This window comes from Sipha flava, unplaced genomic scaffold (genome assembly GCF_003268045.1).
Source record: "Sipha flava isolate LNK unplaced genomic scaffold, YSA_version1 83_pilon_pilon, whole genome shotgun sequence".
Classification (NCBI taxonomy): domain Eukaryota; kingdom Metazoa; phylum Arthropoda; class Insecta; order Hemiptera; family Aphididae; genus Sipha; species Sipha flava.
Window position 1 is genome coordinate 709,801 of NW_020273625.1, and position 17,168 is coordinate 726,968.

The 17,168-nt window shown below is 27.9% G+C and overlaps 1 protein-coding gene across 4 annotated transcripts in view; it reads left to right on the forward strand.

Annotated features, from left to right (window-relative positions):
• LOC112693261 (glutamate receptor 1-like) overlaps positions 1 to 17,117 on the forward strand; it is a 167,063-nt gene extending 149,946 nt beyond the window's left edge. For all 4 annotated transcript variants that reach the window (XM_025568250.1, XM_025568247.1, XM_025568246.1 and 1 more), the window contains exons 15-19: positions 5,916 to 6,015; positions 6,921 to 7,061; positions 14,960 to 15,034; positions 15,937 to 16,030; positions 16,860 to 17,117. In XM_025568250.1, the coding sequence (XP_025424035.1) occupies positions 5,916 to 6,015; positions 6,921 to 7,061; positions 14,960 to 15,034; positions 15,937 to 15,975 (355 nt within the window). In that variant the 3' untranslated portion in view covers positions 15,976 to 16,030; positions 16,860 to 17,117. The remainder of the gene's footprint in view (positions 1 to 5,915; positions 6,016 to 6,920; positions 7,062 to 14,959; positions 15,035 to 15,936; positions 16,031 to 16,859) is intronic.
• Positions 17,118 to 17,168: the final 51 nt, after the last annotated feature.

Genomic DNA, 17,168 nt, shown 5'->3' on the forward strand with positions numbered 1-17,168 from the left:
CATATTTATTGTATATTTATTTTATACTATAATAGTGTTTCGCCGGTTTTTGAAGGTATACATATATTTTATCGTCTACCTGTTTGAGAAATCAATCATATAAACGGTGATCGAACGACGTACAATTTGTTTTTATCTCTCAAATGCGTGCCGTACGTTTGGGCATTTGATTTTTAAATTAATCAAACCGCGAGTATTCACTGATGAAACAGTTAAAGGCATTAATTTTAAAAATTATACGGGTAAACACGTTACACAGTGATCATAGGTGTATGTGTAAAACGATTTTTCTTTTAAAATGTGTTTTAACCGAAATTTAACTATTCATAAGGTGAAGTTTAATATATATCCGTTTGGTTTATTTCACAAGCCGAGAGTTGAATCGAATGGAAAGAAATACATTTTGGATTATAATAATTTATAAATCGAAAAGAGATAGCGCGATATGTAAAACACAAATTAAAGTGTATATTAAATTGTCTAATAAATCTTTAATCGTGCACAAGGCACGAATTATTGCTCTACGTGTAGGTGATTTTAATGTTTTTAATTTACAGCCTAGCATTTTATTTTTATATTCAAGTTTATTTATAATAATTCAAAGTTCGATGTTTCTTCGACAATTTTGATTAGATTTTAGGTTCATCAAAATTAATTTTAATGATAATTTATCTAGAATACCTTTTTACTTGAGTATTCATTAATATTAAATACTATTTATTGTTTTTGAAAATATCAGTGAATAATAAAAAAAATTTATGAAAATATCAGTACATTATCATTAAAAGCTTGCGAGTTTGTTATGGAAATCTTTTCGTAACTATCGGGATACGAACTGTAACTGGTGTGCAATTACTAATAGAATATTCTATAAGTCAATATTACAAAAACCCAATTAATTAACGAATACGGGACTACCTAAACTAAATTAGTGTGAAATAAATAAAATATTTATTTATTTATTGAAATAAGATACGAATTTGAGCCCAATTACATGAATATATTTAATTCATATAATTTGAAAATAAATTAAAACAATAAAATGCTTATTTGATAAAACAAAACAAAAAATTAAAATATTAAAGGTATATCAATTTTTATTTGTATTGCAATTAAAGTAAAAATTTTTATATATTCATCTCAATCATCGTTTACAAGTCCTGGACCCATTACGATTTTAATAGTTACGGTTCTTAAATATATGTATATATATTAATTTTGGTGTGGGTTCCGGTATTTGAATATTTAAGATTAATGTTTCAGTTCAGGTTTTGGTTGAATACGGTTTTAAGCGGTTCCAATTTTATTTTATTATAAAAACACAAAATCATACGAACTTTTATTTATATATATATACTTTTGTTCTATAATAAAAGTATAAGTAAATAAGTATTCAGGAATCAAGTTGGTTATCAAATACAAAAGTGCATTAGTTGAATCGATTAATGCCTTTTGATACGTATATTGTCCAATAAAATTGGTTTTATTGGGCGTAAAGTAACTAAAGTTGTCAAAAGTAATGATCCAAATTTACATTTACAAAAGACAGTCAATCAGTCAAAGCCAACAGTAATATTACATTAAACATTATTTATATTTATAATTTTGTGGAATGGTTCAATAAAATATCATTAGTGTCTTGTATCTAGTATCGTTGTGGTCTTTAAGGGAATTAAAAAAAAACACATGATATTTATTATAACATAATATAATTGGTAAGTATTACTGGTATTCGTGTTGTAGGTAATTCTTAGTACATTAGTAATACTTGTGTCTTTTTTTCTTTTTTATTTTTTTTTATATTATTTTTTATTTTCATTTTAATTTGGACATTCATGATTTATTTTACCACAAAAAACCAAAATATTAAATATTAAAATAATAAGTTTTAATATAAAAATTATTATTAATATATATATATATTATTTTCAAATGTGCAATTAAAATACCGAAAAACCCTTTTAAAAAAAATATATATATCTTTTTCAAACCGAGTTCTGTACGATTCGGTTTTAGTCCCTGATTGCCACTTATACATTTACTGTACGTTAATTTATTACAGTTATATGTCTGATGCAACTGATATAGTGTTATGAATGTTTTTTTTACGTATTAAGTTAATTTTATTATTTTACCAATAACGAATTCCGTCCATTTATTGTATGAAACTATAAATTACATTATTTAATAAAACACATTGGTTTTAGATCATTACAAATGTTTTAATTTTATATTTTTAATCATATTTTTAAAACTATATTTTAAAGAAAATTTGAATTTTGTTAGTTTTTAAATTTTAAAGCGATCGTACCTTATGAGAATGGGTTCGATTTATTCTTCACAACATATAAATTAATCTTTAAGTACCCAGAAATTGGACACTTTTTTGGCTACCTATGAATATTTTGGCATTATATATCTCAAAATATCAATATTGTGGAACCATATCAACACGTAAATCGTGAAAATGTATTATTAAATAATATTTCTATGTTCCTAAATTAATGAGGACAAGATTAATTAATTAGTTTAGATAAACTATAGTCAATATATTGAATAATTATAAAACCATTGTGTATAAATACCTATATTTTATCATTTATATATTTTGTTTTATATTTATTATCAGTTTTTATGAATATTTCACGTTTTCGTGGTTATTCATAGTTTGTTGTTTAAACAGTATTGAAGCTTAAATTTGGATTTAATGTGTAGGTCGTGAAAAAAAAATTAACATTTAAAAAATATTTGTTCGTGATAGAAAAAATATAGTACAGTTTATTAAGTACTGTGATGGTAAACTGAAAATATGTATGTGATATAATAAAAAGTGTAAAGGTGGTTCACTTTATTATAATAATCATGGTTCGGAAATCGTAAGAGATAGAAAAGGCAAAATATGCATTATAAATGTTAAATATACAAAGAAAATTAATAAATATGAAGAAGAAGTATTCTGAATTTTCAAAAAAATACATCTGATATTGTTAATAAATTAATATTATACACAAATACTATTTATAGCTGAAAAAATATATAACTGGTTGGCATTTTGACATCTTAATGAGCTAATAATATAAATAAAAATATTTATCAATATTTTTGAAATTACGAAACAAATACATGAACATTAATAATACCTGCTAAGTTATTGCATTGAATCACTAATACTTTCTTAAGATTTTCAATCTCAAGTGAAAATGAATACCTTCGTTGATAATTTTGAGTTGTATATTCAGTATTAAAATAAATATACAGAAAAAAAAAGAAGTTAAAAATAAATATATTCAAATATGTGATGTATACTGAATCAATAAGCACTCAAATTAGTTCATAGAACGTATTGGATAGAACTAAATACTAATATTTTTTAGTTAAAATGAATTCTATGATAATCTTCTATCTCTATTTTTTTAATTTTACAAATTTCAAACAAATATACTTTTTATAAATTTCTATAATATAATGAGATACGTATGCACTTTATTATGTTTGAAAATTTGAATACTTTAGATTCTAAATTTATCAAAATAAGTTTTTTATATTTATATATAAATATATTTAACAACATCATACATTTATTATAATCTTTTGGTGTCTTGATGACAATATTTTTCATAATAAAAAATTCACAACACATTTTTGCATCATCAAATTTAATGTATTGTATGAGATAATATTTAAATATATGTATTTTTTATTTTATATTGATATCAAAAATATAACTTGGCCCACTGAGAAGAACTCTTGTGGAGGTGTAGGTTTATTTTAATTTAAAAATATTCTTAATGATACAGGTTACTAAGTACATATAATATAATGTAAAGAAAAAATAAATATTTCGTTTGAAAAAAAACTATAAGTCGAATAGATATTTTACTATCGAAGATTTTTTTATACTTGAATTTTTGTTATTATTATTTATAATATCAAGTTAATTTATTTACATCATTTTTTTTTTCAAATTATAAGTAATTATATTAATTATAACTGCAGTATCGTTATAACTTTATCAACATGCATTTGTGGTGTAATGTACTTTGTAATTGTTTGAATACTATATTGCTAGACAACAAATTCCAAGTAATATGATCTACACAAAATGTATAGTATTATACCAATAACTTTAAATAGAAATATTTATTAATTGATAATTTTATTTAAATATCTTATCGGAATTTCCATTAGGTTGTTGTAAAGTATGTATTAAGATTTGTATTAAATGTATTACATTTTATTACACACAATATTGATTTCATTATAAATGTATATAAACTGTTTTAGTAATCTGATTTTGTTTTAAACTGTAACTGTTCCCATAGTTAGTTTACATTTATAAAATTATAGGCTATCACGATAATTATAAAAAATTGTACATTTTTTGATATTTTAAAATAAAATAATATATTGCAATGTATATTATTTTTTTCCTTAAGGAAATGTCTTAAAACTCTTAAGCATGTTTATTTATTTCTTATATTATAATTGAGTTGTATGATTTAAAATAATTAAAAATTAAAACTATATTAATTTATTTATTATAAAATATATCTTTTTCCGAATTCTCTGTTCATAAATTGTTCAGCATTGTACATTGTGTCAATATTTTAATATTATGCAATTTTTTTTTTTTTTTTTTTAAAAAATTGTTTTAGGTATTTGAGAGAAATTATAACTCTGTCTTACTATTATAGAAATATTATATTTATTATACAATATAAAAAATATAGTATAATTATTAATAATGCAGTAAATCAAAGATATAATATATTATTGGAAATAAAAATATCATTAGAAAATTATAAGATGGCAGAATAAGAACGCAAAAATGGTATATACTGCAGACCGAAGTTTTTTATAGATATTTTGTGAAACCATATTCATTGTTATTATGTACACGTTATTTAATAATAATTCTGAGAAAAAACAATGACGATATTATTGATTTTACTACTATGAGCTGTAACATATATTTAAATTATTTATGACATATCTTTCTATACGTTTTATGCGTGAATTTTATTGTAATATTTTAATTCATTTTACCACAAATTGTTGTTTTATGTAATCTAACGTTTTATACCATAAAATATAAATATTATAACTTAAGTGCTTCGATATTATATACATACCCTAACTTGGAAAATATAATTTGAAATTATAATTTTTTATTTTCAAAATAGTTTGTTATTTTTAGTAAGTAATAATATTTTCCATGTGTTTTGTTTTAATGGTTTTATATATAAACAATATTCTTATTCAACATTACTCTACCTCCGATCGAACCCAATAAGCGATTTATAAGGGTTTCAAGAGGATCCCTGAGGGCAATCAAAAAATGCTCTAGAGCCAAAAAATTGGAGTTGGGGAAGAACCTGTAGTGGGGAATGACGTTGCCCTGCAGTTTGATCTATACTCGTATGGTCGTCCTTTCGTTAATTTTATCCACGCTCAAACGGTATCCTCGCGGGTCTATTCGAACACAACACCTATTGCATTTATTTTTCTTTCGTGCGCTTGTTAATTTAAAGGCATTCCGTAAACTAAAAATACAATTATTGTTATAAATACATCAATCCATGGATGATTTTCAATTTAGTAACTAGTATGTTGTACTAATATTGGTTTCTAAAAACAGGATTCTAGAAATCCTAACGAGGAATACGTAAATCTAAAATAAAACATTTCTTTGATTTACAGGCGATGCACTATAATTTTATTGCTTCTATAGCTGGTTTACTTAAAATTATAATATATGCATGAAGACATACATTTTCCCAAATAATATAATGATAGGGAATTCGATTTTTAAGTTTGTGTTTTTATGTTTACAGATATTTTTCATTTTTCTTTCGTTTAGTCATTGATGTCAATACTCATTTTAATCGTGTTTTTCTTCTTTTTTTCTTTTTAAGGAATCGAATCAACACCGCCATATCACAGTTGACCGATAGCGGTGAACTTGCGAAGTTAGAAAATAAATGGTGGATTGATGAATGCGGGTATGAAGCGAAGGTAAGTAAAATAAGATCAAATCAATCCTTCGAAAATATATTTCGACGATTATGGTTTGCAGTTTTATTTTTAATTTAAATATGCTTCATTATTTGAAATGTATCAATATATTCATCAGATCACTTATTCCTTTTAAAAAGCTATTGACATATGTCTTAGGCGATCTAAATTATTTTCTTTGTATGCTTATTTCTTTCCTCTTTACATTCCCCCAGCCACCATAAAACTCTCTTCTATAATTACGGGTCGTATCGTCGGCCATTCATTTTTCAACTGTCTTATTTTATTTATATAGATATATATACATGTTAGGTTAGAAAAAAGAAAATCTAGTATATCTGAGTATATTTCAAAATTATGGTAAACTGTGAACTTACTTAAACCTTACCTCATGCTAAATGTTTCCTAAACACACCAAAGCGTTCAATTCAACATATAAATGTAAATAATTTATAAATATATATATATATATAGGTATATATGTTTATTTAGTAACGTAATACTAGAAACCTCGATTTTGGCAGAGAAGAAAAAAATACATAAATAAAACAATCTGAAAGTTATTTATTTTTGTAAAAGAAAAGTACATCGAGGGTTTGGCCACTTAAATACCGTTTTGAACAAAAACGGTAGTTGAATTTTTAAAACTTTACTTTCGGTCCATTTGCTTGTTCGCAGTTTTACATTACTCGCATACCCGCAAACGAAAAAAAGAAGAGAAAAAATGTGTTATAGTAGCAATTTATGTTCTTTTTATATTGCGCTTACTGCAAGAATACGACAGTAAACTTTTCTCCATCGTCCTTCATATACACCATAAAACACAAAATATCACTGAATTTTTATTAAAATATCAAAATTTGCCAACTTGTTATACATACCACACATTACCTTTATTCCCGCAGGAGTCTTTCCGTAATTCCGAGTTGACGTTGAACAACATTGCTGGTATATTCTACATACTAGTGCTGGGACTCATCGTTGCCATCGCCGTGGCATTATTCCAGTTCTGCTATCGGACACATTCGGATCAAGCCAACTCAAAAGTAAATATATTATTTTTACTAATTTATGAAATTATTCATAGTATACTGATTATAATTGCGCACTTATCGAAAACTTGAAATAATTGTTTGACATCGAGTGTCGTATGTTATGGTATGATCAAAATTTAAAAATAAATATCTGAAACAATATTTTTGCATTTAAATAAAATATTTAACACATAATTACAAACAAATATAATCTGTTAATATATTACATTCACAAAATACTAACTTCATTATGTATGAAAATTCAGTTATGAACTATTTACTACAAATATATGCAATTAGTATTTTAAAATCGTTATCAATTATACGTTTATGTTTACATATTTGGCATGTGTAAATTATGCTTTAGTTGTTACATTCTCTTTAATTGTTTTTTATAATATCTCATAATCGTTTTACGTTGCATTAGAAAATAATAACGTTAACATGAACTGTCAAATGTTTAAATTCATATTGTGTTTCAATATTATAATATTCAATAAGTATAATATTTAAAAGTTTTTTTTATAAAATTTAATTTTTACTGTCATCTAAAGGTAATTATTTTATCTCATCACCTCATGGTTTTTAAGATTAAGTTGAACGTGCATATTATATTCAATATATTTTACGTTCAATTATCCATTTCCTCTTTTTTTTAAAAAAAATGTATTTATCTTTAAATGGTTTTGCAGATTGTGACTTATATATTGAATTAATTAAAATCGACTATACCGTAAGGATTATAGCTCCCAGTTGACCCTTTAATTCAAAAATATTCTCGCTGTCGTGTTTGGCTTTACAATTGTCACTGATATTGAATATATATATATAAATATATTCGACATTTTGCTGGCTTAAAATTATGATATTATACATACATATATATAAATTTAATCCTCAGAGTTTTTATTTTCGATAGGTCTGTGAAAATATATAAGTAAAAACACTACAAAATGGACTTGTATTTAATCATTATGCTTTCTCTCATACATAAAAAATTGTTTTGGTGTGCATATTGTATAGTAAAAAAATAAAAGGGTAAATATAGTTGATTAATAAGTGATATATTTGCCATTTTCAAAAAGCTTATAGTTTTGAGCACTACAGTGCTTTGTATAGATTTTATAAAACATTTCATAAACAAGACTAAACTAAACTTAATTATCGCATGGTTAAAATTTAATTTATTGACTGAAGGGCAGTATTAGATAACTTTACTTAGTGTTTAACAAAATACTATCTAAACTTTTCAAATGAGTTTCAATCATCTATTTCGCATTACTGTTAAAAATAAATGTTATTTTTTCAAACATAATCAATAACCTAAACTACTATAATAACTTCAAATTAAAACGTTTTTCACTTGACAGTATCGATTTTAATGTAACAAATATAATTTACAGACACGTGATCGTTGAAGGAATATCAGACCTTCAATGACCGATTAATTATTTACGCTGTATGATCAATTAGCCGGCGGTTGGTTTTTTTGCTATACCTATATATCAAAACCAAATTGAAAACTTATCTGAATTTTTTTCTATGTCAAAACCTACGGAACACTTTAAACGATAATTGAAATCTGTATGACTGAATGAATAATCGCTTGTAAAATATGTCAGAGAGTAGTTTCAGTTTTGAGGTAGTAAATGTAAAATAAACCACCTCACCACTTACTTAGTCCGGTTACCAAGATTTAACGATAGAAATAAAATACGCGCACGAGCGCTAATGACACGCAGTGGATTATGTATAATGTGCCATTTGCATGAAAAGCGAACTGCCTGCATCATAACATTACTTAATAAATGTCTAATAATTCTAACCCCTTTAATTGCGCATGTGTAAATTAAAATATGTTTTGCTTACGTGTACCAGAAACGAGACATTAATACAGTCGGGTACTACCTACTAATAACCTGCAGCCCGGAAACGGTGCATCTAACTGAATGCGGTATATTTGTCGACAAAAATATGTGATGGTGACCAATAAAAATAAAATGTCACGCTCGGCCCCGTAGCGATATTTTATCCTAGTAATATTACAGCCGTGGCGGGAAGAGAGTGGAGTGCAAGATATCCAAATAATATTCCACTACTAGTCTTAATCTCGATTAATAATTCAAGTGACACTTTATTTGTTGTACGGGAATATACGAGTAGGAGACGTGGGTTCGAAGAGACAAGTTAAATCGAAAGGATTTTTTTTTTTTTTTTGAAGGAAAGGGGGAAACTTTGCTGTTATTTTATACGTTTCGATGGTTTAACTTACAAAGTGAAGCGTGTTGGATTGTCCACAGAAAAGTCTCGAACAAACAAATCGACTTCAATGAATATTTTTGTTTACTGCGTCCGCAATAAATAGAAAACTTGCTATGAGAAATTATTCTAACGACCGTCTCGGTGATAAAACCGTAGTATTATAGGAAATCTAAAGGAGGCCAGGATTGCTGTTACAGTTGTTGCAAAAGCCTTCTTAAATTCACTGATGTGTTTTAATATGTATATGTATTATGATAAATCGTTTGCATACACACCTGTTAGTGTATACACATTAATAATCATCTTGTTAAAACATTTACGAGACTTATTGTTCCGTAATATCCCTAAATAAGCAGGCCGGGAATATCTTATTTTCAAGTAAAAAAATAAAAACTTGTGTATTCGCTGAAACAGTACCGTTTAAAGAGAAACGATTGAATGATGTTTCACGAATGTTTCCTGTTTTGTACCAAAATTTGTCCAATCGAATCGTATCGCTTGTGCTGGCGTTCAATATCGGCAGACCATATAGTGTAGGTATATCAATACATATCATTATAACAGTGCACGTATAATACCCCTCATATTTTTTACAACATACGTTTTTGTGACAACAACTATATTTTGATGTCGAACCAGTCGAACGTATACATTTCTCACATTCGGTTTAGTCGTTTTATCGTACAACAAATATCGTTCACGTCTGAACACTTAAGAGTGTATGAGACCATCATACGCTGTAGATAGGGTTGAAAATATTTTTCAAATCAAATTATGTACACGTACGTGTTCATAATGAATGTCGTCGTCTTATTTTCATGTTATATTCGTTATAAACATCGTAATATCCTTGTTCGGAATGTTATCGAAACCGAACGGTTAACAATAAATAATGTGTGCGCGAGCCGAACCTAACGCGAAACGATAGCGACAACGAACCCGTATACCGACCCACATAGCATTTGTCAATCACTACGAACTGAAATAATATTTGTACATGATTGGAATTTAAATATTTAAAAATAAAAAATTTTATGCAAAATCGAACATAAATATATTTATAAACATTTGAATTTTCATGTTGAACCTAAAACATGTGATAAGAATTTATTAACGTTACAAAAAAAAAAAAAAAAAATTAATAAAAATTTAAAATTGTATAAATATCTAATACGTTTTAATTCAATGTTTGAAAAAGTTTAACCAATGGTTACCGATCATTTATCAAATATTTTAAATTGTTTTTAAATAATAATTAAATGCTGAATAAATATATATGCACTGTGTGGAGAACTTATAGTAGGTATCTTCCAAAAGTACCGAAAGTCAATACACAGTCACAATTTTGTCGCTGCCGGTTCGTGGTGGAATGCGTGGCTTAACGTGTAACATCACACACAGCATATATGTATTTATTCAATATTTAATATTCAAAAAAAAATTGAAACGTTTTAAAAATGTTGATCACATTTTTATAAACGTTGAATATCCAAACGCACGGTTGTACATTTTTAAACATTGAACTTAGTTTAAAACGTTTTTAGGATTGAATTTTCAATGATTTTTAAATATTTGTTTTCGAATCTTAATAAATGTTTATTATATATTTCAATTTCGACATGAAAAATCAAATACTTATGTTAAATTTTGTACAAAGTTTTTATTTTAAATATTTAAATCCCAATCATATATAAATATTGTTATGATTGACAAATGCTATGCAGGATATTATTGTTATAATATTTACCGTTTTATAATAGTTAATTAAATTGCAATTTCAAATATAAATATTTAAATATGTACGATTGAATATTAGATAAATTTTGAGCTGAATGATGACACTATTCGATTCAAAATTCAATATTATATGCTCTGATTGATGTCAAATTGTAAGTAGGTACTTCAAGTTGCTCTTTTGTTCAAAAAGTGAAAAATGTATACAATATTGAACTGAATATTCGTGTATTACAATAAAAGCATAACAATATTTATTTTAATTCTCAATCGAAAACTAAAATTAATTTTCACTTGAAACTTTTAAATAATTCGTCTCACCTATATAGTATTATACTTTTATATTATTTATATATTTATAATTTTAGTCAAACAGAAATAAATTGTTGCTGATATCAAAAATAATGTTCACCTTTTAGTAGGTATTTAATCAAATAAAATAACATGAATGGCAGCACAAAGTTTATTTTATGGTAAAGAAAGATATACATATTATAAACATCACCTGTGGTTTATTGCACTTAATATAATAAAAAAACGTTAAAAGGAAAGACGTCGCTTTTTGCCCCTCAACTTTATTATGAGTCCGAGTATTTCTCAGTCTGCGATTTTTGTTTGTTTAAAAATAATTAACACGAATATATTAATTGGCTTAACGGTTTTTAGGTTTTATAGTTTTTAATACAAATATATCAAAGGATAAACTTTTATTTTTCTCATAGAATATTTGCAAACCCAATATTGTTCATTCAATTAATGTTTGGTCAATTTATGAAGAATTTTGTCATTGAAACTAACTAGAAATGTGTTAAAATAAAAACTACCATTTAATACGCGTAGAATTTCATTAGTTTTAATTGAACTGTATTTGGAGAGTTTTTAACCAGCTAGTGATCTGGTTAGTTCAATCATTTTTTTGTAAACAGAATAAGTTGAAGGAGTAAGAGGTCTAAGTAAATTCCTTTGGGCTTAGCAATATGGCTGCCTTCAAAAAAACCTTCACAATCCACCGAGACTATGGCTTATCGGTCATCAATATAAGATCAAAATCCAATTTCGTTGACAATTTTTTTTTCTCTGATATACGGATATATTATATTGAGACTTTAAAAGAAGAAAAAACTAATATTTCATTACTCAATAAATATAAAATACAGACGTTTATAAAATGTCTCAGTGATCGTTTGTCATTATTGAATTGCACTTATGATTTTTACACGTTTACAAACACCTAAGAAATACGTGAAATATAATATTTCGAAACTTATATGTGTTCTACCATTAAGTTTAGTTGTATTTTAGTTAATGTAATAACATCGCACTTTATCAACACATACCATAAAAACAGTTTACATAACTACGGTTAAAAACAATTTTTAAATATTGATAACATTTATATAAAATAAAATTTGAGATATTTTACAAGGTTACGGGTCCTGTGTTTTCAGTCAATGTAATATACATTAAGCGCAAATTAAATTTTAAGTGAAAGAGTATCCGACGATAAATATAATTATTTATATATAGTAAATATTATATCGAGTATTCTAATACTTAATAGTATTAATAAGTAATTAACTAGTCATGTATTTCAGTTGTTTCCGATGTTTTTACTACTATTTGTTTACCAAACATTATCGAAATAGACATCAGGAAAGAGACGTATTAAAATATACAATTGTTGTAGATACCGTGAACGGCCGTACTATATTTTAAATGTTTTAAGCCTAGACCAACACTTAGTATAAACGAATTCGTGAACTGTACTAGTTTATATGCAATAATTAGAAAAAAAAAAAAAAAACATCTTGCTGATTTTTATACTTCAAATATTCTATGAGTTATCATAATTTTATTCGAACGATAAACATTATTTTCGATTATTTGTCTATAACAAAGGAAGCGACTTTGTGCGAAACCGTAAACCGAGTTTACCGTGAAAACAACTACATTGAAACGATACGATTAATACATGTGCGTATTATAGTGCGGTGTTTGGTAAGACGACGTTTCGTGTGTTGGTTCTACGCGCTGTGATGTATACTCAGATGCACATTGTTTCTTGTTTGCAAGTGTACACTTATGGAGATTTTAAGACCGCCAGGCTTGGGAAGAAAAAACAATCACACGCCCTTAATACGCGAGTATCAGACCGTGTAGTTTATTATACTCGTAGTACGAGCGGAAAATTTCTGAAACGCGCATCTTTAGATATTAAACCGACTCTTTAGATATGAACACAGTTCCTTCGGGTGTTTTATAAGGAAAAACAAATACATCAATCATGCGTCGGTGTTCACATGGGGCACACGCACACACATAGGCTTATGCGTACACAGTACACGTTGTATGTTTTATAAGGCGGGTAAGTTAATGAAAATGATTAACTTGAGTTAATTTGGTTAAGATAACGTACGAACTTTAAATTATAGGCTGATCGTTGGAAATAATATATTAAAATGTACGAGGTCAACGTTGATGCCGAGAAAAATATTAGACGAATTTAGTTTTAAAAATGTTAATTTAATTTCTAATAAATCCCTTCTAAAAAGATTGCGTTCTCAAGTGATAATTAACCATTTTTGTTTATTTTAATATTTATTATATTATTGGTGTCCATTTTAGTAGTAGTTATATTTACGTCTTGTATTATGACATCGTAAAAAAAAATGTAATGGTGAATTTTTTTCAACTAACTCTAAGTGTATCTCAAGTCATAAATTATTATTTAAACTGCCTGAAAAGTAAATCAACTAACAAGTGCTTAAACGTTGGCTACAAAACGAATGATAAACTTATGTAATTCAAAATTGAAAAATGAACGGGTCAATGTTCATCTTTTTGTACATGACGCATTTGTTCAACCTCTTGTTCACCTCGCTCCAAAACCAATTCATTTACCTCGCACTACCGCCGCCGCCGAAGTATTAGAAAAATTAACGTCGCAACACGGTGCTGCGTGCCCCCGAGCGTTAAACTGGTATTTTTACAGCCTCCGGTTCTGTACAATACCGTTATAAGGGATATTTGTGTGTGTGTGTTTGTCTGAAAAATCGGTTTTTCACGCTCAAAAGTTTGCATAAGGAATGAGTAGTATATACATGTAGACGGTGACGAGAGACGTGCAACAAGGGCCTTTGACATAAACTCCGTGTCGGATTCGTGCCCCGTCCACGTCATCCGACCCTTCGCTGGTCTTACGCGCGAGCGGTGGCGTAATATGATTATATATCTTTATTAAAATATATAGGTACACAGACTTGTACCGCGTTTCGGTCGTACCGTGGTATAATAATAATAATAATAATAATAGTAATAATATTATTATAATATATTTACTAGAAAATAAACGCGTTACAATTTACCGTAAAACAAGGTTGGACGCGCGCGTACCGGACACTTCTCTCGAAACCCGCGTTATCCACCACGGGCGTTATAATAATGAGCAGCAATAATACTGCACGTATAACAATAGTAATAATAATATCGAAACATCTATAGAATATTGTATAAGCGATTAAATACGATTCAACGTGTACCTTACACGCACACGTGTCCCGACGGTAACAACTACGCGATAATCTGCTCATTCCAATCAAACGCTAGCTGCAACGGCTAGTAATCGTCCCGCTGTCAGCCGGGGTGTCCGAAACGTGTAAAACTATTAGCCCGGACCAACAAAACCACTTAGCAAGTTTTCCAATTAATTCAACGAAGATGGAAGGCAACTCTTCCGCTCCGATCCGTCGCTTGTTATCTCTACCGCCCCAACCGTCACCAGGTGGTGTACGCGCGCTCGCCCTTCCTGTTCTTCTTACGCCTAGCTCTCTCCGTCGGCTCGCCTTTCCTCCCCCCACCCCTACGGTGGGATATTCTTCTGAAAAATTATTAACGATATTTTTCCTCGTTTCCAGTTTCAGTTACCGGACGCCGTGAAAACCGTGGGCAAGTACAAGAACAACAGACACGACCCGGAGAACGGTGGCAGGGTGAGTGTCCAATCATGTTCTATATAAATATATATATATAATATTAAGTTTATACACGCCGTTTGTGTTACAAGAATACTAATTTAACTGTACAAGTCACATATTTGCTCTAAGACCATGTGTCGGAATTCAATAACACCGTCAGATAGATGCACCGGTATAAATAGTCCGTGTTGAAAAATTCGTTTCTCATTTGTATATGCGAGAAATTCGATTTCAATGTAAAAATGTACACATGTTTCATACGATTCGAACAAAAGGTATGACAGTCGTATTACACGTGTACAATCATAATATTGTAGTCGAAGTTTATCGTCCCGTATAAGCGCCGTGAATACAAATTTACAGTAATATAAAATATATCACTCGCATGTGTTTGCTCGTCGTCAACAATACACGATGTAAAAAATTATATCGTTACACGAGACCGTTCTGGAATAAAGTTTATCATAAAAGTTGTCACCTTTTTTTGAGAAGCCATTTACTGTATTATGTAGATTTTATGCCTAAGATCAAATTTATTTTTGTATTTATACTATTTTTATTATTAATATTTTTCGAATTGTCAGGACGCAATGCACTTTCTTAAGGGATCAATAAATATAATATTTTTTATTAGCTTTTATTTTTTTTTTTTTTTTTAGTAAATTACAACTTCATACCTATTATTTTCTGTTGAGATAAACGTATGTTAATACAATTTATAATTTATTAAAAATTTATCGAATAAATACAAATGATATCAATATAGTATTGATTAATGGACAAGTTTTGGGTAACTTCGGGGAAGAACAAACTAAACCACAGTAATACCAAACGTAAAACTCACCTAAAACACTATGTTACTATGTTTTTAATTGATAACATTTTTGTATTTTTTTTCTATACAACATGTTACACAGGAAACTCCAGTGGACATGTGTCGAGTAATTGGGACGTAGAGAAGTTAAACGTCTGCCCACGCTGCTTATTAAAACGTTCTGGAAATAGTTTTCGGTAAGTTAAAATCGCTTTTACTAAATTTGTTGCAAGTAATAGAAAAATACTTTAACCATAAACTGCTCAATCTTAACCATTTTTATTGGATTGCTTAAATTGAAAAAAAACATAAAAGAAGCTTATAAATCTAATTTCAAACCGTGTAGAATACGTATTATTAGAAATTCGACCAGAACCTTTGTATTTCTTAGAAAATATAGCATAAGCTTAATAATAATCTAGACTTTTCAAATTAAATTTACGTTTTTTATTTTTAAATTGTATGCGTAAAATTTTGTTTAGGATTTCGCACTTTATTTTTGAGCGAATTCACTTTCAACTGTACTTGCATTATTACAAAAGCTAAATTATCGTTTAAATACAGACTGCCTGTTATTTACTATAGCGAATAAAGCGATTGTTTGATAATTGAGTAGTTCATTTGATCGTTGATATGCGAAAGGGCTATTATAATTTTAATGAGAACGGTTTTTTTATTCGACTTTTATTTTTATTTTCGTAAAATAATAATGGAACGAGGAATATAATTATGAAAAAATATATTTTTCCTTTCAAATTTGACATTTCGCGTTATTTAAACGAATTACAGTCTTGACAGTTTACATTAAAGGGAAGTGAAATATTTTTTACCCGTGACAAATTGTTATAATCAGTCAATATGTTTTTAAGACATTACGCGTTTTAGAGAAACAACGTTTATAACTCGCAACCCTATTTCCTCTGCGAGTTGTGACATATTAGTGTCAAATATTTTTCATTCAGTACTATATACGTATACCAATTTGCTTAATACTATGCCTGTGACAATGATGTATTTATTCTCCAGATGAAAAACAATACGTTCGAGTCCTAAACGGAAAAAGTCGTGTATATATATTTATATTATACATTCAGAAGAAGCCCATCTCCCGGATGCAGATGAAAAACACTCTCAACTCTCAAACTCCGGAATTTATTTTCCGATGAATTGAAATTGTTTTTTTACCCTACCTTACTCGCTATTTATCTGTCTATCTCTCTCTCTCTCTGTCTATATTCATATAAATATAATTCTCTCTCTCTCTCTCTCTCTCTCTCTCTCTCTCTCTCTCTCTCTCTCTCTCTCTCTCTCTCTCTCTCTCTCTCTCTCTCTCTC